At 47.4% G+C, this 27,454-nt stretch overlaps 1 protein-coding gene across 1 annotated transcript in view; it reads left to right on the top strand.

Annotated features, from left to right (window-relative positions):
* The window catches only part of BAIAP2L1 (BAR/IMD domain containing adaptor protein 2 like 1), a 191,229-nt gene that overhangs the window by 92,679 nt on the left and 71,096 nt on the right, over positions 1-27,454 (top strand). Inside the window, exon 3 of the mRNA XM_082262453.1 lies at positions 5,742-5,828. Within this exon, the coding sequence (XP_082118579.1) occupies positions 5,742-5,828 (87 nt within the window). The remainder of the gene's footprint in view (positions 1-5,741; positions 5,829-27,454) is intronic.

Consider the following 27,454-nt stretch of genomic DNA (forward strand, 5'->3'; position numbering starts at 1 on the left):
CCCACACCCCTCACCACCATTACCGCCCCTGATCCCACACCCCTCCCCACCCCTGATCCCACACCCCTCCCCACCACCATTACTGCCCCTGATCCCACACCCCTCACCACCACCATTACTGCCCCTGATCCCACACCCCTCCCCACCACCATTACTGCCCCTGATCCCACACCCCTCACCACCATTACCGCACCTGATCCCACACTCCTCACCACCATTACCGCCCCTGATCTCACACCCCTCACCACCATTACCGCCCCTGATCTCACACCCCTCACCACCATTACCGCCCCTGATCCCACACCCCTCACCACCATTACCGCCCCTGATCCCACACCCCTCACCACCATTACCGCCCCTGATCCCACACCCCTCACCACCCCTGATCCCACACCCCTCCCCACCACCATTACTGCCCCTGATCCCACACCCCTCACCACCACCATTACTGCCCCTGATCCCACACCCCTCACCACCATTACCGCCCCTGATCTCACACCCCTCACCACCATTACCGCCCCTGATCCCACACCCCTCACCACCATTACCGCCCCTGATCCCACACCCCTCACCACCATTACCGCCCCTGATCCCACACCCCTCACCACCCCTGATCCCACACCCCTCCCCACCACCATTACTGCCCCTGATCCCACACCCCTCACCACCACCATTACTGCCCCTGATCCCACACCCCTCACCACCATTACCGCCCCTGATCCCACACCCCTCACCACCATTACCGCCCCTGATCCCACACCCCTCACCACCATTACCGCCCCTGATCCCACACCCCTCACCACCCCTGATCCCACACCCCTCCCCACCACCATTACTGCCCCTGATCCCACACCCCTCACCACCACCATTACTGCCCCTGATCCCACATCCCTCACCACCATTACCGCCCCTGATCCCACACCCCTCACCACCATTACCGCCCCTGATCCCACACCCCTCACCACCATTACCGCCCCGATCCCACACTCCTCACCACCATTACCGCCCCTGATCTCACACCCCTCACCACCATTACCGCCCCTGATCCCACACCCCTCACCACCATTACCGCCCCTGATCCCACACCCCTCACCACCATTACCGCCCCTGATCCCACACTCCTCACCACCATTACCGCCCCTGATCCCACACCCCTCACCACCACCATTACTGCCCCTGATCCCACACCCCTCACCACCACCATTACTGCCCCTGATCCCACACCCCTCCCCACCACCATTACTGCCCCTGATCCCACACCCCTCCCCACCACCATTACTGCCCCTGATCCCACACCCCTCCCCACCATTACCGCCCCTGATCCCACACCCCTCACCACCATTACCGCCCCTGATCCCACACCCCTCACCACCATTACCGCCCCTGATCCCACACCCCTCACCACCATTACTGCCCTGATCCCTCACCCCTCACCAGAAACCGAAATGTTTTACTTTGTTATATTGCAAAAAAATAAAAAATAAAAAAAAAGGGTCAAAAACATGCTTTTTCGGGGGGGGGGGCCTTCATGATTTCTTGCACCGGGGCCCTGAGAAATCTAGTTACGCCTCTGCCGCATTGCCTGGGGTTTTGGGCCGCAGGTTGGACATGCCTGGTTTAGGAGATATTTACAGTGCATGCAGCCGATGACGTCATCGGCCCATGCGCTCTGAAGGAACGGCCACCCGTGCCGTTCCTTCAGAGCCCAGTGCCGTGACCGGTGGCTCCCGCGCGCCAATGCGCGGGAGTGATGTAATCGAGCCTTCGGCCAATTAGATGGCCGGAGGACGCGAACAAGCAAGCAGGGCGGCCGGAAATGTTGGCTGCCCTGTCGCTGAGCGGGCAGCACTGCGGGGGCTTGGTTTAAGGTAAGGATTTCATAATAAACTAGTATTCGATGCATACTAGCTCATTATGCCTTTTTGTCTTTACAGTTTTTTTTTTTTTTTTTTAGGGTTTACTTCCTCTTTAAAGTAAACAAAGTTAAAAAAAACGTCCGTTTACCAGCGTTCTTATCAGTGTTTTCATTTGGAGGCGTTTATTAACAGATTTTACTGATTCCAAATGCCTACAATGCAGTCTTTTGCTCTCCTCGCTCTCTTCTGTTTTTCCCTGTGGTCAGCAATGTTTCCCTACTACAAACGCCTATGAATGAAAACTCTTTTAAATGTTTCTACCACGTTTAGATGCATTTGGAGTTTCAAAAACTTCCATCCTGAATGCATTTTTTTGCTTTAAAAAAAATACCTCCAAAAGCAACTGCTTCTAAACGATTATAGAAAGCTCAGTGTACATGGACAGATAACATAGAGGAGAGTTTAGGGGCTGCTGAAAAAACACCCAACTGCTCCTAAACAGCTGTTTTATCAGCAGCAGTGTACATGAGACCTTACTCTGCGTTATTGGCTGTCAAGATTTGCGCTCTTTGCAATAAAATACACCCAGTGGCTTTTCTGTACAATTTATTAATCCAACTTCCTACTGAACATCCTAAAACCAACAGGGGACAAACTATTAGTTCTGATAATTTTTGACATGTAACTCTTTAATAGTACCGGTACTATGCAAACTGTGCCCAAAATGACAAGCAAAGAAGAAGGACTTGTTGCAGAATTGCCTGTGGACTTCTGCAGTTGATCTTTTTCCATTACTGACTTGCAACGCCTTGCAAATCCATCTAAAACTGCAGGGCCTTGGGGGCACTCTGCACATGCTCAGTTTGGTGTGTATTGCTCCTTTTTTTTTTCTTGGGAGGGTGAATGTGATTGGCATAGGATCAACCAGCACTGTCCAGACAGAGGGTCAGGGGTAATGCAATCTCATAGGACAGTCGGAGGTGAATGAAACCACCTCCTGCAAGCTTTATCCAGTGCTTGGCTGGACACTGATGGAAGTCACAAGACTGCTATATAGTGCTGATGAGAAAAGATATTTAGCAGTTATATTTACTAAAATAATTGCATATCCATGTTCTGTGTACTGTGGGAGACCAGATATAGTGAATGTAGGGTCCGGGGTTTTAGTAACACTTTAAGTTTGAACCTCTTTCTCTCCCTTTTATGGTTAAGTACGGTACCTTTCAGTGTCCCCTTGGTGTACGCTGCCTCTTTCTCTACCTTACAGGTGTTGTTCCTTGCATGAGGTATCAGTATTGCTTTGTTTTTGTTATGCTGGTTGAAGGAGGTTGACAGTACAGAAATTCTCTGAGCAGAGCATATTTTGGTTTTATGATTTTACCTTTCTATTACTTCATTATCCAGCTTGGACCAATGTAGGTATGCATATGCCATACTGGTGGGACTGCTGTAGAAGCAGAGAATCGCTGTAGTAGTCACCTTTAATACAATGCTTTCCACTGTCTTCCAGGTCCCGTGCCGAGCAGCTACCCTGTTGCATATTAACCACAGTGGGTTGCTTTACATAGGTGCCATGTAAAGAATGCACTGCATTTTTCTCAATGAATACTCGGCACCCTCTGATTAGACAAGGTGAAGAGGCAGGTTGGCAGTGTCCTGATCTAGACCAGCCCAGGGATATTAAATTTAAATTCACTGAGGTCCAGTCAGTAAACTTTTTTTCTACCAGCAGAGGTCCGAATTGCATGTGCTATGTGTTAGATCCTTCACATTACAGCCCCCTCTCTTCCTAGGCTAGGTTCACAACTGTGGTTGGAGAACATGCAAAATTGCAAGCTTTCTCAACCTACAGAGAAATGTGGTGCACTTTAGCACATGCATGGGTGTTCTATTCTTAATGGCACCCCCACACATTGGCACCTACAGTACATTTTCGCATGCACCAAACCACATGATGCTGCAGTGTGCCCTACTCTTGACCTGCAAGTGCGCATGAACAGATCAGAATCGTGCCTCATATCACAATTAGGGATGAGGCCCGGATTTCAGAACCCCATTGAAATCAATGGGACCCGAACTTCGGTAATCAAAAAACACAATTTTGAAGCCCTAAAACCCAATAAATGCCCCTAAAAAGTGCCTAGGGTCCTGAGTCATGCCCCAGGGACTATTAATCGCACAAATAAAAGTTCTTAAAAATTGTCATTTTTGATAGAGAGCCAATTATTGAAAAAATTAAAAAAAATTTAATTTTAGTAAAAGCCAATTGAGGGGGCAGGTGTGTTTTTGCATCTGAACTTCTGTATAGGGGGTATATATAATATATATATATATATATATATATATATATATATATATATATATATATATATATATATATATATATATATATATATATATAAAAAATATACACACACTTATATGTATTTTACACTTACACATATATAGGTGTGATAGGAGCAGAGCCATATTAGTGTTAATTAATTCATTAGCCCAAGTATAGTGTTCTGCTCCTTTCACACCTAATATATGTGCAGGTGTATATATACAGACGTGTGTATATATACCCCTATACACATGTTCACATGTCATGCCTGACTCCAAACATGTCCTCAAAAAATCCCTATAAATGCCTGCAGCCAAAAAGCAGGCTGACCGGCGAGAAGCCATATTAGTGCTCTGAAAGTGACACAAGAGAAACTATCTTTTCTCTATAGCGGTCACCCTGATATGGAAGGGTTTTGTCACCCTGCCATAGCAGTCAGTCAGTTAACCCTACACTACACTACGGTCCCCTTACACTTAACACTTTCCCTAAAGAAACTGAATAATTAAAGCTAACTATAGTGGAAAATAGCATCCTAACTACACTAGATATCCCTTTCCTCACACTAAAAATTGCTAAATGACACATTGTAGCAGAAGTAACAGAACTGCTTCCACTCTCTTCCATGTCCCTGTATAACAATGCTAGGAATTTGGCGGGGGCTATCTTATAAACTGGGGGGCGTATTCACTAATGATTGGCCTGTGGACCCCCTATTCACTCCAATCACATTCTTAGCATTCTCCTGCCCCCTCAATTGGCTTTTACTGATGGTTCTGGTCCAATCACAGGCTTTTAAAGCCCATTTCCTGAACCAATGCATTTTGGTCGGTTCTGGTTGCCGTATTCCTAACTTTTTCAGCAAAAAGTTCGGAATTCGGCCGAACCTCGAACAGCCAATGTTCGGGTCGAACCGATGGTCGACCCGAACCGTGATCATCCCTAATCACAATCCTGGTCTTACATTGGCATCCTCAGTCCTCCCTTCACATCAGTCACCCCTTTCACATCAAAACCCCCCCCTTCACATCATTGTCCTCAGACCCCACTTACATCACCCCCCCCCATACTGTTCTCAACCTCTATTAATGCTATCAGCCCCCCGTTACTGTCCTAAGTCCCCCCCCCCCCTCCATTACGGTCCTGAGTTCCCCTCCATCCAGAGTGCTCCCACTGTCTGCTCTGTGAGAATGAGAATAACAGCGGTGGCCGGGACAGCTTTGAGCAGAATGACTCCTAAATGGCGGTACCGCGGTGATCCGGATAGGACATTGACTCGCTCCACACCTGGCCCGTGGTCCGCCTTTTAGTGATGCCTGATCAAGACCAATGGGACTATGCAGTAAAATCCATACCTAGAGTACAGCTTTAACAGAGATGATATTGGTGTGCCATAATCAACTTCACAACAAATATTGATATATAGGCAAGGGCTCTAGAATTATCGTTTACTGGGTTTGTGCAATGTTTATAAGAATTTACATTTTTTAAAAAGTGGGGTAAATAGTGTTACTTTGTCCTTTTTCTTTCCTGTTTTACTAATTGTATGTTTCTTCTAGCAATGGTACAAGCTGGAAGAGCTTATTATGATGGATTGGCCAAGGTGGGAGAGATGACTACAGTGTCACCGGTATCAAAAGAACTAGGTAAGTTATGAATGAAATTCTTTTCTGTTTGTGTTCAATGGAAAATTAGGAGAGGGGAAAAAATAATCCACTCTCTCTGGATGTTTCTGGTAAAACGGTTACTTCCAGTGTAACTAAAGTAATGTGTGCTCTTAGCAGTTCCCCTGTTAAAGGTGTGGCTGAGCGCAAACATAGTACATTAAACATCTGAAGAATTTAAGTCTGTCTGCATAGTTGGTTTCGTTCATTTGTGAGAGCTGAATAATTAGCAGAAGGGAAAAGATACAGGTCTAAGATAGATGGATCAAAAAATTAAAGTAACACTTTTTAATAAGAGTATAGTGTCAAGTAAACTCTTGAGGGGGTTGTTAATCAGTTTCAGCTGCTTTTGGTGTTAATGAAATTAACAGGTGCACTAGATGGGCAACAATGAGACAACCTCCAAAGCAGGAATGGTTTTACACGTGGAGGCCACTGACATTTTTTTCCCTACTCCTCTTTTCTGACTGTTTTTCCCTAGTTTTGCATTATGCTAGGGTCAGCGTCACTACTGGTAGCATGAGGCCATACCTGGACCCTATAGAGGTTGTATAGGCAGTCCCAACAATCAATACATCAAGCACATCAATATGTGCCATTGCCATAAGGTTTTCTGTGTCTCCTAGCATAGTCTTAAGAGCATGGAAGCGATTCTATGCGACAGGCAGTTACTCTAGGAGAGCTGGACAGGGCCAAAAATGGTTCTTAACCCATCAGCAGGACCTTTATCTGCTCCTTTGTGCAAGGAGGCAACAGAATGATCACTGCCAGAGCCCTACAAAATTACCTCAGGAGGCAACTGGTGTGAAATGTCTCTGACCAAACAATCAGAAACCGACTTCATAAGGGTGGCCTGAGGCCTGAACGTCCTCTAGTGCAGTGGTCCTCAACCCTGGCCTAAAGGGCCCACTAACAGGCCAGATTTTAGGTATTACCTTGGGGAGATGCAGATTAGAGTACTGCAATCACTGAGCAGCAAATGATATCACCTGGGATGTATTTCAGTTATCTTGCAAATCTGGCCTGTTAGTGGGCCCTGTAGGCCAGGGTTGAGGACCACTGCTCTAGTGGGCCCTGTTCTCACTGCCCGGCACCATGGAGCTCAATTGGCATTTGCCATTGAACACCAGAATTGGCCGGTTCGCCACTGCTTTTCACAGATGAGAGCAAGTTCTCCCTGAGCACGTGACAGACGTGAAGGGGTCTGGAGAAGCTGTGGAGAATGTTGTACTGCCTGTAACTTCATTCATCATGACCAGTTTGGTGGGTCAGTGATGGTCTTGGGAGGCATATCCATGGAGGGACACACAGACCTCTACAGGCTAGACAATGGCACCCTGACTGCCATTGGGTATCGTGATGAAATCCTTGGACCAATTGTCGGACCCTAGGCTGGTGCAGTGGGTCCTGGGTTCCTCCTGGTGCACAACAATGCCCGGCCTCATGTTGCAAGAGTATGCAGTTCCTGGACGATGAAGGAGTTGATATCATTGAATGGTCCCCCACTCTCGCCTGACCTAAATCCAATAGAACACCTCTGTGACATTGTTTCAGTCCCTCCGACACCACCAGGTTGCACCTCAAACTGTTCAGAAGTTCAGTGATGCCCTAGTCTAGATCTGGGAGGAAATACCCCTGGACACTATCCGTTGTCTCATTAGGAGCATGCCCCAACATTGTTAGGCATGCATACAAGCACGTGGGGGCCATACAAACTGAGTACCATTTTTGCTGCAGAGTTGCTGAAATGAAATTTCAGCACAGTGGACTAGCCTGCTACATCATTTTTTCCACTTTGATTTTTTACATTTCCATCAAGCGATGTGGTATCCTTTCGTTCCTAATACATTACCCAGTCCAAATCTGCATAGATATTTCAAACTGTTCCTTTAATTTATTTTTATTTATTTGAGTTGTGTATATGTGTGTGTGTGTGTGTGTGTGTGTATGTGTGTATATATATATATATATATATATATATATATATATATATATATATATATATATATATATATATATATATATATATATATACTGTGAAAAGGTGTGTTGTTTTTTTTTTTTTTTTTTTGGAAAGACCCCAAATCCCTCCTTTGTACTTAAAAGAATTCAAAACACCAAGTTTGGCTGTTTTGAATGCTGCTGTTTGTTTAAAATCTGGTGCATTTATGGCTCCAGTAACTGGAAGTGATGCGATATATTGCTTCTGGGTTACTAGATCCGAGACCCGATCAAAGCGGATTCTGGCTTTGTTCAGGTCTTCAGTCAGCCGGTGGTTGTGCGGGCTGGTCACTCAGGCCTCTTGTGGAATGTGGCAGGAGTGGGGGGGCTGATTAGCCTAATCAGTTATTACAAGAAAGCCGACTGTTTGCTCTGAAAAACAGTAAAGGGGTGATGACTCTAGCTGCAGACATCACCCAGGTACAACCCCTTGAAGCCGAGGCCGCATATTTATGTAACGTTGGCAGGAAGGGATTAAACTCTATCCTGCAATTTATTTGCTCAGATGAAGATTTGAATAGGTTTGTAAAGGGAAGCCTTCTTAATGTACCTAATCATGTTTGAAGGTTTTCAGGCCTCTGCTTAGATTGATGTCTACCAATGAGTAAATAATTGGTAAAGCCAAGGTTGTGGCTTTATTTTGAGTATCAGCAAGTAGTATAATGGCTAATGATCTTTTAACATGTTTTATCACTGAGTGTCAACCATGAGAAGTCAGTGATAGATTCTTTACAACACACAATGGCAGAGAAGTTGTGTATACTGTATTTCCTGCTCTTGGATCCCTTGCCCTCGACCTACAGATAATATACTCCTCTGTACCGCTTATGCCTCGTACACACGTTCAGATAATCGTACAAAAAAAAAACGCTTGTGACTTGATCACACGATAATCTGATCGCTAGTACACAGCTTTCGACAGCCGATCATGACAGTTTGTCCAACAAAATCCGAAGGGACAAACACAAACTTATGTTGTACGATAGCCTAGCGAACGACAATTGTTTAATCAGTACAGTATGCGTCCGCTAAAAATCGATAGACGAAGACCGCGCATGATCAGAGACACAAAAATAACCTGGAAAAAGCCTGGCTGCCATGGTTTTTGTTTTGCACTATCTTATGCGTAGCTACGCAACCAGAAAGCTTTTTCTGAATCGTATGAAAAAAAAAATCATACACTAAGTATGCATATTTGAGGCATTACCTTGGCCAGTCTCCATTTACAAAGGATAATTCTCTATACTCCTTTTTTTTCTTTTGTTCCATTATGCTTTTATCAGTGTTATTTATATATCAATTTCTTGACTATCTCTGCCTAAATTGCCCCCCTGTGGGTACATCGGTTACGTCTGTTAAATGTGTTACTTCACTAATTATTGGTTTATGATCAAGCTATTAAAAGAAAGCCTAGTGTGGCAATATTATGAGGAAACACCAAGCTTACCAACGGGGAAATTACTTTCAAACAATGCCAGACTCCCTTACAATAGCATAGGGAAGTTTTTGAGGTCTGATAGATTACTGCATAAGCATAATGGCAGCAGAACTATTGTGTCCTCTATTGTATGTGAAATAGCCACAGGCACAGAACGCTTGGTTATGAGTTCACACCCCTTGTACTGAAACAGTAGGTAAAACGCTTTGTTGTGCATACATCATCATGTAGGATGGCAAACATGTTGGTGCACAGTTCAATGCAAAATTCCTTAGCATGTAGGTCTACTAAGCAGCAACAGGGCATATCTAATTTCTTTTTTATTCTAAAGCTAGGTTAACACGTCTGGTGCGAATTTTTCCTCCGCTTTCACTACAAGTTTCCTAAGCAGCGTTTTTAGTGGTTTAGCTAAGATTTTAGATGCAGTTCAGATGCAAATTTTTGGAGCCAGCTGCCACTGTCGACTTTAACCACTTAAGGACTGCCGGCTGCAGTTATACTGCGTCAGACAGCCCCTCCTGCGCGAACTGACGTAGGTCAGTCATACGCCTGCAGCTAGGGGGCGAGCGCGCGCCGGCGGTGGTGCGCTCCTGCCCCCACTCGGCAGTGGGGACTCTGATACACAGGACAGGCGGCTACGATTTCCACCTGTCACCCTCGATTGTTCCACCGCTGAGAGAGAAGTCAGCTGTTGTAAACACAGCTGACCGTTCTTCTCTCTGGAATGATCAGAGTGCCTGTGATCCTTCTATGTAGGATCACAGGTCTCTGTGATCATGTCACAAGCGCCCCCCACAGTTAGAATCACTCCCCTAGGCTCACATTTAACCCCTTGATCACCCACAGTATTAACCCCTTCCCTGCCAGTGTAATTATTACAGTAACTGTGCATATTTTTAGCTCTGATTACTGTAGTAATGTCACTGGTTCCCCCAAAAGTATAAAAAATGTCAGGTCTGATCTGTCCGCTGCAATGTCGCAGTCCCACTAAAAATCGCAGATCCACTAAAAATCGCAGATCGCCGCCATTACTAGTAAAAGAAAAAATAATAAAAATGACATAAATCGTCCCCGTAGTTAGTAGACGCAATAAATTTTGGGCAAACCAATCAAAATACACTTAAAGCGGAGTTCCGGGCACAGAAGTCATTTTTTAATAGACATACCCCCAGGACAGTCAGGGCTAGTACATTCCACAATGGCTAGCCTCTGATCTGTCCCGTTTCGCACTTACCTTTTAGAAGAAATACTTACTTATAAAATTTCTTCCACAGCTTTTCCATCTCTCTTGTGGGCAGCTGAAGCCGGTGCGGTCCTCTTCTGTGTCTTCTTCCGCGTCTTCTTGTCCCAGAATGCGCCTGCACCGGCCCCTCGCGTCACTTCCGGTGCGGCGCCGCATTCCTAAACAGCTTCTGGGCATGCCCAGAAGCTGTTTAGCAGGGGAATGCAGCATCGCCCGGAAATGACGAGCGGGGCCTGTGCCGTCGCATTGATTCCTGGGAGCTATGACGTTCAGCTCCCAGGAATCGTAGCGAGACAGGAAGTGATGGGGTGTGCCGCGGCTCCGAAGGAGGAAGTACTCTGAGGTGAGTATCTTCGATCTTCAATTACAAGGTGAGTAAACAAAAAAAAAATATCCAATTCCTTTTCAGGTTACGTCTACCTAGCGGAGGGGCACAAAAAAAAAATCGTTTTTGTGCCCGGAACTCCGCTTTAATGCGATTTCTTTTATTTTTTTTTGTTGCAGAAAACAAATTGGACTAAAATGTTAAATTTTGAGTTTTACATTTTTTATTTTTTTTTTTTTTTGGGAATGTTTTTATATAGCCGAAAGTGAAAAATATATTGTTTGTTTTTTTTTTTTTTTTCAGAAATTGTCGCTGTTTTTTTGTTTATAGCGCAAAAAATAAAAATTGCACGGGTGATCAAATACCACCAAAAAAAATCTCTATTTGTGGGAAAAAAAGGACTTAAATTTGGGTACAGCGTCGCACAACCGCGCAATTGTTCGTTAAAGTAACGCAGTGCCGAATCGCAAAAGATGGCCTGGTCATTAAGGGGGCAAATCCTTCCAGTCCAGAATTGGTTAACATTAGCTGGTTGTTGTGGAGCAGGCCAGGAAGCCTAAACAGCGGATGACTCCTCAGCTGTCAGTGGGGTTCCCTGCTGACAGCTGAACTTAAAAAAAAAAAAAAAATTGCTGGCAATTTAAAAAATCGTGAGAAAAAAAAAACTGTGTGGGGGTCACACCCAATCCATAACAGGCCCTATTGGGTCTAGTAAGGATTTTAAGGGGAACACCACACCAAAATGTATTTAGAAAATGGCATCCCCCCCCCCCCCCCCTGCTACCATCATCATAGCAAGAAAGATATAAAGGTAATAATGGTGTATATATAGCAAAAAAGAACCCCCTCCTAAAGAATTGCTGGAATTAAAGTTAAACGAGTTTTATTAATTTAAAAAGTGCAAATCCCCCAGTTACCAATTCTTTTTTTTTTTTTTTTTTCAAAATTCTTTATTAGAAAGAAAACATAAAGGCATACCACATATCAACAGCAAGTACAATCAACTGTCGAGTATAGCGAGCAAATAATAAAGCAAGAACAATACAAACAGCACATTTCAAAGTGTACCAACATAGCACTAGTTCGTCTAAAGAGCTCATCTGAGACAAAATGTAAACCCTCCATGAAACCCACGGCCTTAGCCCTCTAGAGCTGAATATCGAACAAATAAATTCGCAGGGCACCTTAAGGCAGACCCCCCCGCCCCACCGGCATCCATCTCATGGCCGGCTACCGGGGAAGGGAGGCCCCCCCCAGGCGCCCCGGAATATCGCGGCAGGCTCCAGAGGGCTCACTGGTGGTACCTCCCCCAAAGGGGTGCCGCACCGCGCCACTCCCGGGAACCAACCGATCCACCGTGCAGAAAATCAACACTACATCAGCCAATACCCAGGAGCGGCAAAGAGGGAGAAAAACCTATAGACGGTATGCCTAGAGCCAAGAAAGAGAAGAAAAAGCTATGGAGAATAAACAAAGAGAAAAGAGAAGGGGGAAGGAGACCAGAGCGAGAAAGGAAGGGGTCAGGAAAGATCCAAAGAGGGGGGTGGGGGGAAGGCCGGCCGACCCTCGCCCAGCGACCACTAGTGGGTAATCAACTCCGTGTATTCCGAAGTGTATTTAAATTCGTGCCAGTAAAACCAGCGTTTCAGGAACTTTTCTCGTGTACCGTGCGCAGTGGCTACTAGATCTTCCATATCGTTGAGACAAGAAACCTTGCGGAGCCACATAGCTACCGTAGGAGGCTGCGTCTGCTTCCAGAGCGGGGGGATGCAGCTTTTAGCCGCCGTGAACAGAAGTGGCAGAATCGACTTCCGATAGGACGCTCTCGGATATTCATGATGATGGAGGAAGAGGGCTGGGTCCAGGGTGAGGGAATGGTCCGTAAATTTCTGGGCAATGCGTAGGACCTCCTTCCAGAAGGGTTGTAAACACGGGCACGACCAGAAAACGTGTAGGTAGGTGCCCACCTCCTCCCCACATCGCCAACAAACCTCGGGGCAGGTCGGAAACATGCGATGAAGCCTGGCTGGGGTATAGTGCCAGCGGGTTAAACACTTATAGCCTACCTCCTGATACCGCGAGCAACGGGAGGTTTTGTACGTGAAAAATAATATCCTCTCAACCTGATGGTCCGTAAAAGATACATTCAGGTCCCTTTCCCATTTGGCAATAAATGGGGGACGAAAAGCTTCGTCCGGCGAGGCCAGGGCCCGGTAAACCAGAGAGACCGTGTGGCGAAGGGGGGAGGTGTCAGAACACAAATCCTCAAAGTACGTGAGCCGTCTTGAAAACAGAGACGCTGAAGGAAGAGCTTGTAGAAAGTGAGCCAGCTGGACTCGTTGCCAAAAAGACAGGGAGGTAAAGGGCGCAGTGCAGTTCATGTAAGACCGTGAAACCCAAGTCCCAGCCCTCACAAAGTGCCGAGCCTGATGGACCCCAGCGGTCTTCAAAGTCCTAAAACCGGGCTGATCCACCCCAGGCCCGAAGTCCGGGTTATCAAACACCGGGAGGAGAGGCGAGGGAAAGGACGCCAACTGGCCATCGTGGCAAAGACGCCTTCCCACCGCCAGCGTGGCACCTACAGTCGGATGGGCATCTAATTCCCTAGGCACCGGGTTAGGGCTCCAAAGGGCGGACTCCAGGGGAGACTCGACGGACAAACGTTCAAGGCGGACCCATTGCTTCAAGGGACCATGGCGGTACCAGTCGACAATGCGAGCGAGATGACACGCCTCATAGTAGAGGATCGCGTCGGGCATTGCCATTCCCCCACTCAGTTTAGGCATCCGGAGCACCCGCAGCGCCAAGCGGGGGGAACCCCTACGCCACAGGAACTCCCGAAACACCCTATTCACCCTCTTGAGGAAGGAGGACGGGACCCTGATGGGCAGCGCCTGAAGCACATATAAGAGGCGGGGCATGATGTTCATCTTTATAATATTGCAGCGCCCAAACCAGGAAAAAGTCCCATGGCTCCACACCTCCAGATCCTGCTTGATGCGAGTCAGAAGAGGCGGGAAATTACAGTCGAAGACTCTCTCCGGGCAACTCGGGAGAGATATCCCCAGGTACTTGATGTGAGACAGGCCCCATTTAAAGGAAAAGTCAGCTCTAAGGAGAGTTGACAAAGAAACCGGCAGACCCACCGCTAGCGCCTCAGACTTAGAGTAGTTGATTTTATAAAACGACAGCGACTCATAAACCCGAAATTCCCGCAGGAGGTTCGGAAGGGAAGTGAGAGGACGTGTCAGGAAGAAAAGTAGATCGTCCGCGTACGCCGCCACTTTAGGCGACTCACTGGCACTCAACGACAATCCGGCCACATCCGCATTAGCCCTCACCGTCCTCAAAAAAGGCTCTAGAGCGAGAACAAAAATCAACGGGGAGAGTGGACACCCCTGTCGAGTGCCATTCGCAATGTCGAGGGAGTTCGAGAGAGACCCGTTGACCTTCACCCTAGCCGAAGGCCTGGAGTAGATGGCCCTGATCCAGGACAACTGGCGCGTCCCCAGGCCCACATGCTCCATGGTAGCCAGGAGAAAGTCCCAATTCACCCGGTCGAACGCCTTTTCGGCATCCGTCGACAGGACCAGCATTGGGATTCGGCGGCTATTCGCATAATGGATGAGGTCAATCGCCTTGGCGGTATTGTCCCGGGCCTCCCGGGCAGTAACAAAACCCACTTGATCATCGTGGATCAAACTTGGGAGCAGGGGAGCCAGTCTAGAAGCCAGGATTTTGGTGAAGAGTTTCAGGTCGATATTTAAGAGAGAAATCGGCCTGTAGCTCGCACACAGCAGTGGATCCTTACCCTCCTTGGCTAGGACAGTTATATGGGCGCGCAATGAGTCAACCGGAAGGGCCGCCGACTCACCCGCCGCATTGTATGCGGATAGGAAGTGAGGCGAAAGGATCTCCTCAAAGCACTTGTAATACGCAAGGGTGTATCCATCCGGACCAGGTGCCTTCCCCGGTTGCATTCCCCCCAGGGCTGCAGTGAGTTCCCCAGGGCGCAGAGGCGCGTCCAACTCCTCCACATCTTCCGGAGAAAGGGTGGGGAGGCCGGAGGCCGATAGATACGACCTAATCTCCTGGAGCCTGGCAGCGCGCGATGACGGCGAGGGGTCAGAAGGCAGATTGTACAGGGAGGAATAGTACAGGCGGAAAGCCTCAGCTATGTCCGTCGTCGAGTGAACCCTCCGGCCCGCTGAGTCGGAGACCTCCGGGATAAATGCCCTAGACCTCTGTTGACGCAATGCCCTTGCCAGCAATTTCCCACATTTGTCCCCGTGCTCGTAGAAAGCACGGCGACATTTAGCCAGGGCGACCTTGGCCTGGAAGAGGACCAGATCACGGAGCTGATCCCGAAGAACAGTGAGCTCCTGAAGAGCAGCAACGGCCTGAGACCGCTTGTGAGCCATCTCTAATTTGCCAATTTTCGCCAGGAGGTCAGACATTTGGGCACTCCTCTCCCTCTTCCTCCGCGACCCGAGCTTGATCAGGACCCCTCGCATATAACTCTTGTGAGCTTCCCAGACCATCATGGGCGAACTGTCTGTGGCGGCATTGGAGGCGAAGAAGTTCCTCAATTCAGCACCAAGTTCCCCCAGAATAGCAGGGTCCTGGAGAAGGGTGTCGTTAAGCCTCCACTGCCATTGTGACAACTCAGGGGAGCGAAGGTCTAGGTCGAGGAGAACGGGAGCGTGGTCCGAAATAGCAATAGAGCCAATTGAGGCAGCGGAGACCCTGGGAAGCAAGGACTGCGGTACCAAAAAAAAGTCGATACGCGAATATGAGTCGTGTGGGGGGGAGAAGAAAGTATAATCCCTATCCCCGGGATGGAGAACGCGCCACGGATCAACCAAGCGAAAGGCATGAATCAACTGCTTGAAGCGACGTAGAGCAGCATAGGATAGCTGGGAGGAACCCCTAGAGGTGTCCACCAGTGGATCAAGAGCCAAATTAAAATCCCCGCCCATAAGGATCTGTCCCGCAGCGAAATCTGCCAGCTTAGAAAGCACTGAGTCCATAAAGGAGATTTGGTTCGTGTTGGGCAGGTAGAGATTCACCAGAGTGACAGGGGTGGAACCCAACTGGCCCTTTACAAAAAGGGCCCTGCCCGATTCGTCGCTCCACACGTCCGAGAGCGTCCACGGAGCATTACATTGAATCAAGATGCTAACCCCCTTAGTCTTGGAATCAGGGGAACAGCCATGGTAAACCGTTGGAAAACGCCTGTTTCCCAATTTGGGGATCTTGCTCAATTTGAAATGCGTTTCTTGCAAAAATCCAACATGAGCACGGAGACGATGGAGTTCCGACAGCACAATGGAGCGCTTCTCAGGGGTATTGAGCCCCTTCACATTTAAGGAGACCAAACGGACCGGGTCCGGACGAGGGGCGGCCATAACCCCCCCAACCGGCGGGTCCAGCCCACCGGGTGAAAACAAGAAACCAAAAGGAGCGGAGGAGGGAGAGGGAAGGAGAGGGGGGAAAGAAAAAGGAAGGGGAACAGCGGAGATGCAGAGGTAAGTGAAAAGGTGGAGGGAAAGAGAGGGAGAGAAGGAAAAGGCGCAAAGTACGCGCCTACTTACAAAGTACTAAGGTGCCGAAGCACCAGAGAGAGTTCAATCTCAAAGGACCCTAGGGCCCGATCCACCAACCCCGCAGGCAGGGCAAAATGGACAGGCACCAAAGGATCACCCTACGTGGGGAACGAGGAGAGCCACCAACTGGGAGAGGTAGGTGACCGCTCCCCGGCTCCCCAACCGGCCAATAAAGATCATAGCAACACAGTATTATAACCAGCTGAAAAACACCAACAACTCAAACAAAACAAAAAAAAAAAATACCAATAACATAGTGCAACAGTTTGAGCCCCTGAACCGGAGAGGAAAACCTCCCCCCACCCCCCGCCCGAGAAGAACCAAATGAACAATTCAATGGCACTCAAGACAGAGATGCCAGAGACTGCACCCGCTCCCCATCCAGACGTCCCCCTCAAGATCAGTGGCATCGGACCAGAGGGGGACATACCACGCCACCCCACACATATAACACACCAACCCCCGGGGGGAGAAGGGGGGGAAGGGGAAGGGAGGGGAGGGGTTAGTAGAAAGGGGGGGGGGAAAGGGGAAGGGAGGAAGAAGAAGAGGGGAGGGGAGGGGGGAAGGGAAGAACGGGAGGGGGGAAGGGAGGGGGGAGGGGGAAGGGAGGGGGGAGGAAGGGGGGAAGGGAGGGGGAAGGGAGGGGGGAGGAAGGGGGGAAGGGGGAGGGAGGGGAGGGGGAGATAGAGGGGGAGGGGGGGTAAGGGAGGGAGGATAAGGGGGGGGGAGGGGGACAAAGGAGGGGGGGAGGGGGGATAAGGGGGGGGGGTGAAGCAAAAGTGAATTCCGAGGGCCACCGGCAGCGCCCTGCATCCCCTCTCCTGCAGCGCGGGGTAACACCCAGATCCGGCATGCAACCCAAGCAAGTACGACCAGACCCAGGCGCCCCCCCAGTAACCACAGAAGAGCAGGCGTGCATACATCTGGAAAGCATTAAATAGTGCATACAGTCAGCAAGCAATATGAGAGGCAACAGTTCAATGACACTACTCTAAGATCTAAACTTGCAGAGAGTCAGCAGGCCTGCCAGACACCCAGGCCCCGGAAGCGGGAGCAAGGCACCGCACCGCCTTGAGCCGCTCCAGAGCCCCCGCATGTCAGCATTAGGGGGAGCAGGAGACACGGAGCCGATCTAGGGGAGTCAAGATCCAAGAGAGGGGGACACGGGGGGAGGCAGATGACCTGAGCCCTGGAAGTTCGGCATGGGCAGCAGTCAGAGGCACCTGGGGACACTCGGGGACAGCTGGAGACCCGGCACGGCCCTCGGGACTAGTGCAGTTCAAATCTAGCTTGGGGGACAGTCACCACAAGGCAGGACAGTCAGCCATCAGGGAAGGGCAGGTGAAGCTCAGGGATGTGACCCGGGGCAGGCAGGGGCGGAGGGCAAGGGGCTAAGTCATTACTCACGGACCTCGGCAACGCTGAATCAAAATTCCGGGGAAGCCAACGAGGGGCTAGTAGAGCGCGCCACGGGGGCACTGCGTTGCCGACGGCGTCCCTCGGATCGGGGTCTCGATGGCCCTCCTCCGGGAGAGCGAGCGTCCCTGTCAGGAAGCCTGGCTAACCAGTCCGGGACCTCCAGAGGAGCGATGGCTGCAAACCGGAACAGGGCTGGGAGGTCAGCATGTCTGCGGAGGACGAAAGTGGCGCCATTCCTGCGGACGATGAGCTGGAGGGGAAAACCCCATCTGTAAGTGGCATCCTGTCTCCTGAGACGCTCCAGCAGGGGTTTCAGCATCGCTCTGCGGATCAGAGTGCCTCTGGACACATCGGGGAAAACCTGGATCTGTGCCCCATCGAAGTCAATCGGGCCCTTCGTCCACGCAGCCCGCAGCACCTGTTCCTTCACCGGATACCGATGCACGCGGCAGATGACGTCCCGAGGTCTTGTAGTGTCCGTCGGTTTGGGGCCCAAGGCCCTATGTATCCGGTCGAACTCCACTGCGACAGGGGGGTCCGAAGGCAAGATCCGCGCCAGGATGGCCCGAACCGTCTCCATCAAGTCTTCCGGTCCGGTGGCCTCGGGCAGGCCCCGGAGCCGCAAGTTGTTACGGCGGCTCCGGTTCTCCACGTCCTCCAAGGCGAGCTGGTGCTCAGCAAGGACATCCGTGTGGACAGCTTGTGTTCGTTCCAGACACTCTACCCTAGCCTTGAGGTCTCCGATCGCCGATTCCCCGGTCGCCACTCGCTCCCGAACATGAGACACTTCTGCGGTCAGCACTTGGAAGTCCCTCTTATGCTGCTCCGTGACTTGCGCTACCAGAGCCTCCATGTCCATCTTAGTGGGGAGGGAGCGCAGCAGAGCCCAGATGTCCCTTTCTTCACTGGGGTCTCCAGCCGAGGACGATTGGGACAGCTGCAAGGGGCTCAGGGAAGCCATAGCAGGCAGGGGAGCCGGAGGGGATGCCGCCTGTGCCGTCCGGGACACCGCCGTCGGATTGATACTGCCACGTGGGCCCGCCACCAGCCTCCGCAGCACCGGGGTAGCAGAATCCGGGAAAAATGAACGGATCGGGGCCGCCGGAGTAGCCTTGGATGTGGATTTGTTCTTCCGCCGCTTATAGGAGCTCATGTCAGCTAGAAAACAGCCAGGTAACGATCAATTTAGCCGATCAGGGGGGCCAGGGAGCGGGAGCACCAGAGTCAAACGTCCTCACACCGCCATGACCTAGCCACGCCCCCCCCAGTTACCAATTCTGAAAATTAGATTGACTATGCAACCCTGTAAAGGTCTCTGCATGCTCCCAAGTTCACCATCCCCTAGCGGCCAATATGAGAGATCTCACTTTTCCAGTTGTTTTTTTTTTACTTTCAATATGTGTCATTTTGTAATGGCAAGGCTCACAACTTTATAACATTGGTCAAATATCAAAGTATATAAAAAAGCTGAAAAAGGAAGATATTACTCAGATTGCATATCCAAACTAACAGGGTGCAGTAAAAGTAGTAATGGAATTATGAGCCATTATCTACAACACAAAAGGTAATTCAGCTCTTAGCAGGAATAGCAAACAATGTTATATTTGTTTTAATACAATGTCAACATCAACGACCCTGAGAGCCAAGAAGGCCGAAAAAGGGGGAGGGGGGGGAGAGAAAGACGATGATGATTATTATTATCCAGGATTTATATAGAACCAACAGTTTGCGCTGCACTTTACAATATAAAGACAATGCAGCAACAATACAATTCAATACAAGAGGGTTAGGAGGACCCTGCTCCTGCAAGCTTACAATCTAATAGGGAGGGGCTGGTGTAACAAAAGGTAGTGAAGAAAAGCACAGCGCCTCGAAGTGCAGTATGGAAGAACCATTTGATATTAGTAGTGGTGTTATTCTGCTACTCACAAGAGCGTAAAGAGTAGGCGCATTGTAATCACGGTAGTCCCGCTGTGTGGGGTCTGGAGGTTGCCCCATGTCCACATCTCTGGGGGTGCAGCTGGCAGCTTGTATGGGTGGTTTCCAGCACTCGCAGCTTGGTCTGAGCAACGGAGGATGCTGGGGACTCGGGGATGACGTCACTTCCAGGTACATAGCGGGGGAGGCAGCTTCGCGTTTGGAGCATGCGTGCTTCCTCAGGCCATACAGGGTGCCATCTTAGTTGTGGTTTATGTGTGCTGGGAAAGTTATGTCCAAACCCAGACTCACAAGCCACTAAAGGGGTACCCTAACTTACATGTTATACAAAGGGCAAATATACAGTGTGATTGTATTAAAAGATCATATTCTAAAACTATAAAACAGAATCTAAAACTATTTACATCACCAGCACCAGTCCCACCAGTGAGGGACCTGAGAAGAGGAGGATCTGGGCTGCTCTGTGCTAAACCACTACACAGAGCAGGTAAGTATAGCATGTTTATTTTTAAACAAAAAAAAAAAAAAGACTTTTATCACTTTAAGGCGACATTCATGACACCGGTCAAAGATCGTAGAAAACATTTAGATCTGACCTCTGAAAAATCCCTCTCCCAATTGGGCATATATGAAAATTTGGGAGGATTACCCAGGAGCAGCCTATAAATAAGATATACCACCTCACTGATCCGAGTCCTGTGTGCACCATTTTAATACGGGGTAACCTTATATTGTTTCTGCCCCTCTTGCCAAATTGATTGTAAAAAGTGGGAAATCTGAAAGCACTGAAAACCCTCCACACGGGGCATTTCAAGAGTTTGTTCACAGGACCATAATGTAAAAGACCCCCATGTGTAAAATAATCCTCAATTCTGTAAAGCCTCTTATCCAACCAACACTGAAAAGCCTTAAAGGGTAAGTCCAGGCAAAACCTAACTAACGCTAAACCTGCCCTCTGCCACATTCTAAACCTAATCTAACCCCATAAAGCAAAAATCGCAGTACTTTCCTTTTATGCACCTGATCTGGTCTGGTCTATAGTGATGGAAGATGAGTACAGGAGAGGACCAACAAGGGCTGTGAAATGAATGGGAAGTGATGTCACCCATAGACTTACTATGCGGCTTCCGTTGTCGGCTGCCTCTCCTGCACCCGCCTCCACGCTGAAGCCACCGGTGACAGCTAATGCTGGGACTGGACCGGCTGCAGAATAGATAAGTACAGTGATTTTTGCTTTACAGGGTTAGATGGATTAGATTTAGAATGTGACACAGAGCAGGTTTAGCATTAGTTAGGTTTTGCCTGGACTTTAATGCCCAGTCCCAACACATTGCTAATATTACATTTATGTGCTTAGTGTTAATATAGGGAATATGCACTATATACCTTTCTGACTAATCTATTAATGTAAGCCACTATGTATAAAAGAATGAACATTCTATCCTAAAAGAAGTTAGATAGTGTACACACTCAGTACTTCTCCATTTGCCAACCGTCCCATAGCAGATTTACTGCTACAGGGCGGTCGCGCGGTGCAGGATCACGTATATACCCTGCACCTCCGTGTATCGGGCGGGATTGCGCACCACCCGAGGCTCGCAAGCACAGCGGGAGCTGATCAACAGGTCGGGCAGACTCTGTCCGTCGGTACCTGCCGATCATTCTGTACACAGGAAGAATCACAGTCTGCCTATGTAAACAAGGCAGAATGCCGTTCTATCAGTAAAGCAGGGACACGGATCTATGCCTTCCATTAGTAAAAGCACCTCACCCACAGTAAGAAAGCACATGCTGGGCACATAATTAACCCTTTATCACCCCTGATGTTAACCCTTTCCCAGCCAGTGTTATTGGTACAGTGACTGTGCATATTTTTGTCACTGGTCCCCAAAAAAGTGTCAGTGTCCAATTTGTCTGCCACAATATCACATTCCCGCTATAAGTCTCAGAATAAATGGCCTAAATTGATGCAGAAATTTTTTTTTTATTATTTTACTTTTTTATTTTTTAATTTTTTATTTTTTTTTAATATTTATTTTTTTTATTGGGTATGTTCTATAGCAGAAAGTAAAAAAATGTTTGTGATCAAATACCAATAAAAGAAAGCTCTTTTTGTTGTAAAAAGGGACATACATTTAATTTGGGTACAGTGTTGCGCGATCGCGCAATTGTCAGGTAAATAAGCTCAGTGCCGTATCGCAAAAAATGGCTTGGTCGTGCAGAGGGGTAAATCTTCCAGAGGTCAAACACATTTTCGTTTTTACTTTTGAATACTAAAAAAAGGGGGCTTTAGCACTTTTTAAAGCCGGTTCACATTTGTGCGATGCGGGAACGCTGCGAATATACAGCGTGTTCCCGCATCGCATCCGCACCCCTGGCAGTTCACACTGCCATATGCGATATGCTGGGGGTGTCAATTAAGTTAACGACACCCACAGATAAGATTGCATATCGCAGTGCCATCTGTAAGTTCGCACAGAATCAGATCACACTAATGTGAACCACCATGCGATCCGATCCTGCTGCGGACAAAAAAAGGGTCATGTGCGTGTTTAGTGCGATTGCAAACTGTATGGCTGAATTTGCACCGCACAGAGATCGCATGTAGGAGCAGTGCGCTCCGAATTACATGCGATCTCTGTTAGGGATGCACCGAATATTCGGCGGCTGAACATTATTCCGCCGAAAATAGCACTTTCGGCGTTCGGCCGAATAAGTCAAAAGGCCGAATAATTTTGAGCCGAACAATGTCAGCTTCCGCCCTGACCGCTCACCTTCCTCATTGCGGCTCGCGGCTCCCTTCTCACACGCCGCCGGTGTCCTGTCCGGCCACGAGTAGGGGGTGTGACGTCACGCGCGCGTCCCACCCCCTGCTCCTGACTGCGGCTCCTTCACACTAGGTCCACGCCCGCCCCCCTGTTCGCGGCTTTTGGCTCTGGCTGCAGTTCAGGTATGTGATGTGGAGCTGAGCACATTTGGGGGAGAATACGGTAGCTGGCAGCTGCACAAGCATTAGTGTGCAGACTGCCATATGTTGTTGCCACTTGCCATGCTCATTACATTAGAGTGCCCTATAAAGTGCCCCTTAAAAAAAAAAAAAAAGAAAAAAAATGTGCCCAACAGAGTGCTCCCTTGACATAAAATGTGGCCATCAGCGTGCCCCTTATTTTATGCTAAGGGACATGCTGATGAGCATATTTTATGTTAAGGGGCACTCTGATGAGCATATTTTATGTTAAGGGGCACTCTGATGGGCATATTTTATTTTAAGGGGCACGCTAATGGGCATATTTTATGTTAAGAGCAACGCTGATTTAAATGTTTTGTTTTGCCCATCAGCGTGCCCAGTAACATAAAATGTGCCCATCAGCGTGCCCCTAACATAAAATGTGCCCATCAGCGTGCCCCCTAAAAATTGGCAAAATAAATGGAAAAAATGCGAAACACCGCGTTCGGTATTCGGCCTTCGGCCAAGCATTTCATTATTATTCGGCTTCGGCCAAGAATTTCATTTCGGTGCATCCCTAATCTCTGTCATCGCACTAATGTGAACCCGCACCTAAGGTTAATACACATGGGTCCATAGTCAGCATAGTGTAAATGTGAAATGGTTAAATGAATTTAGAATAAAGGGCGAGAAAGAGAAAAGAAAATCAGAGAGAACTAGGAATACATTTGGAAAGAGGGAGAACCAGTATTGAGCGAAATGAGTTGAGCTTATAAATAATATGTATGTATGTATGTATGTGTGTGTGTATGTATATATATGTATATATATATATATATATATATATACAAAAGCCACACACTGGGAGTTGACCATGCTATAATCTCTATTGGTAGTGGGACACCTTTAAAGAGCCTAGATTGGGGTATTGTTTTGAAACAAGAGTCTGTGGGTTGTCCTCCATCAGTGGTTTTCATATATTCTGTGTCCTAGAGAATGTGCTAGGAGAAAAGGATCTTCCCTTCCGGTTGGGCCAAGCTAGGGTCTACAGTGAGCTGTTCTTTACAAAAGTCTCCAAAGATGCTTGATCTTTAATTTATTACTTAAAGCCCTTTTTGTTGTATGACCTTTTTAATAAGGGTAAGGTTTTCGGTTTGAAAACAAGGTATTTCCTCTTCTTTTTTTCCCCTCACTTGTAGCTGTCAAGTGCCTCGATCTCCTAAACTATTAGAGTGGCGTCAAGCAGCTTAGCTATTTGGATTAGCTGATTTCTGAAAGTCAAGCATTAAACACAGACTCTTAGTGTGGGAAGGTGTTTAGTTCCTGCAACAGAAGTTTAATTTCTTAATCGAGCAGAAGATTATTTTACAGCTACAAAACCAGTATCTCCGGTGGCCTGTGCCAAGATATGTGAAAGTAATCTGCCAGGATTGCAAATAATGCCTGTAATTCTAAACAATGGATGTTGCTAGTTCAAATATTGCATGTACTTTACATGACTTTAGACCAAAACATGCCCGTTGGCTGACGCTCTATGATGGAAGCCATTTTGTTATTCAGATAGGAGGACACTTCTTAAAGCGGTAGTAAACTCAGACATAGCATTTAATTTAAATGCATTCAACACCAGTAACATGTAATTTTCAATGTAATTGAGTGAAAGCAATCCATTGTAAGTTTTCCTAACCTGTATTATTTCATATTTTATGTTCGGATTTTTGGAAAGTTCAGCGCCACCATCCTTGCTGTGGTTTTCTTCTGCTGATCGCTGCTGTCTTTCCGGCCACAGTACGAGTATTGTTCCTAAATCCCGCGCATGCGCAGTAAACGCCGAAACCAAGCCTCGTTTTGGTTTCATTCACCATTTGGACCATTCACCAATTTTTTTAATAGGGGATGGTCGGAGTCTCGCGGGAGCACAGGGCTGACGTCTAGGAGAGGAAATGACGCAGCCCCGCAATAGACACTGAAATATTCCGGCAAGCTCATTATCTTGCCGGAAAAAAAGATCACAATGAGCATGCGCAAGTGACGTAGTTGACTGCAGCGATCTAAATCGAAGGAGAACGGCTGCAGTGACAGGCAGGGTAAAAGGTGGGTAATATAATACTGACACAGATCATTTGGATAATGCAATGTTGTAAAATTGATGATACTAACGCTTTAAGAAAGCTCATAGAATTCCCTGTTTCAGGTGCTTACATACTGTTGCAGCATTAGCAGATGGACAAAGCTGTATTTATTAATAGGGACCTCTACTGCTGGTAGTCAGATTTAGGTGAAGTGGATTTCTGTGGCTGAAACCACATTGTGCTGAAAAATGCAGATCAATTCAGCAGTCATTGAACAGCTAAAACGGGAGGAGGGTGGACACGTGCAAACAATTTTTTTTTTTTTTTTCTAGTCGGTACAAATTAAAAATGAAGGAAGCCGGAACACATGTATGGTAAAGTATTTATCGTCCCGTAGCTAGTGCAGGGTCACTTTTATAACCATTTTATTTGAACACATATTTCGTGTGCACTAATAATTGGGTTCAAGTTTGTCACTTAGCAGGATCCTTCTATCTACTTTTCTCTTTATACTTTGGCTTACAGCGCCTCCTAATACACATATAATACACTAAAGTGAACTTATCAAGAGGAGCACAGGGACTGCCATTGTTGACCTCGCTAGCTGCCTTGCTGTTTTGCTGACCCTCTAGCTACTTTTCGAGTCACTGACCCAGAGCATTAATATAGATCAGGACGGTCCAATGTCCCAATCTGCATCTATTTTTTTTCAGGTCAGTGACTTTAAACCTGAGTATACACGGATCGAAATTCTGCCTCTTCAGCAGGGACTGGCCAAATTTCAAGCTGTGTGTAGCCCTCCCTGTTTGATAGAAGATGATGGTGAACCTGCTGGAAAACTTTCACCGATCAGCTGCTTGCGGTCAATCGGCTGCGGCGCCGATCAGTGTCCTCGCTGTCAGAATACAATGTCTCGGGGGTGGTTAGTGGGGATTCCTGTGTCATCCTCATTTGTTTACCCAGCTTAGATAATAAAGAAAAGGGGTCCACATGACATCCTGCCAAATAGAATTTTTAAGAGGAGACATCAGTGAAGCACCAATGACGTCAGTGAAGCTGCAATAACGACAGGTTAGCTTTACATCTGTGACGAATGAATCAAGGAAACCTGCTAAAAAATGTAAAGAATATAGATGATTAAGACATTGGGTGTTAAATGTCTACCGAAATGAAATAATGCTACGTGTAATACAATTTTATTTTATTTGCCAGAAGTGTAAGGAATGATTTGTCAATGTGAATATAATCAGTTCTGAGGATTTCGGTAAACCTACTTGTATATGCAAGTGATTACAAACACTTTTACATAAAACTGGCTTATAATTTGTCAAAATCCCTTCAAAGTGCGTTCTCCAGCAACAGGTTCAGCTGCTTTGTAGAGCTCCAGGGTTTGAAGACTAACAAATTATGTTTTAAGCCGTATTTATCTGCGTGTTTTTCAAAATTGCTGCCTGTTATGCCCCTTAGACGTGCTAAACACTTGAAGTCTAAAGCCTCGTACACACGATCAGATCATCGGGCGAATTTTCATCCGAATTTTTGTTGCATGCTAATCTTATATCGAAGGTGAAGGTTACTTTCATAAGAAAATTCTTGTGTGACAAAATTCTACTTCAGAAATGATGTCATGTGTTTAATTGTTTTGTTTGTATTCTTTAATTTCTGAGCATGCGTAGTCTTTTTTTACAATTTTTTTTTTCCCGGACGAAAACTGTATTCAACAAAAAAAGCTGATGTGTTTAGTTACGATAAAAATTTTATAGCCTGCATACGTTTTTTTGTCATTTGAAAATTTGTGATCAGTTGTCGAAAGCACCATACTAATGGTCTGAAAATCGGCAGATCGTTTGTCAAATGAAATTTTACTTTCGATTTTTCTTACCATCTGTACAGGTCATGAATCAGGTTGGTTGCTCTTTGATAAAATGGACCTTTCTTGTTTGAGACTTAGCAGTGTATTGTGGGACTAGTAAGTGCTTAATAGCTTGAGCAGTAGCATTTGCTGAAGTCTCTGTGCTTTCACTGTTTTGTAAGCTACGCGAATCAAACAGCCAAATATGTACATTTGGTGACTTAAAGCGGAGTTCCGGCCTCAAAAACAACTTTTCACCATCCGCTTGCTTTTTATTAACCTGAGACAGAATTGGATAATTTAATTTAATTTTTTTTTTTTTTTCATTTACTTACCTTGTTTTTAAAGAAAATATACTTACCTTCCTTCCTCTTCCTCCCTCTGCGCCCATGCCGTCTCTTCCTGCTTGCATTAAATCCTGGGAGATTAGCGTCATCGCTCCCAGGAGTCAATGCCCCTGCACCGGCCCTGCTCGTCACTTCCGGTGCAGGCGCGTCATTCCCTGCTAAACAGCTTCTGGGCATGCCACGCCTGCACCGGAAGTGACGAGCAGGGAATTCTGGGACTCCCAACGACACAGAAGAGGACGCTCCGGCATCAGCTGCCCACACCTATAATGGCAGCGCTGGACAAGACATTTTCAAGTTAAGTATTTCTTCTAAAAGTTAAGTGAAACGGGACAGTTCAGAGGCTATCGTTGCTGAAATGCACTAGCCCTGACTGTCCCGGAGGTATTTTTATCTAAAAAAGGTTTTTCAGGATGGAAC

The sequence above is a fragment of the Pelophylax lessonae genome, assembly GCF_965119305.1.
Source record: "Pelophylax lessonae genome assembly, chromosome: 6".
In the NCBI taxonomy this organism is placed as follows: Eukaryota; Metazoa; Chordata; class Amphibia; order Anura; family Ranidae; genus Pelophylax; species Pelophylax lessonae.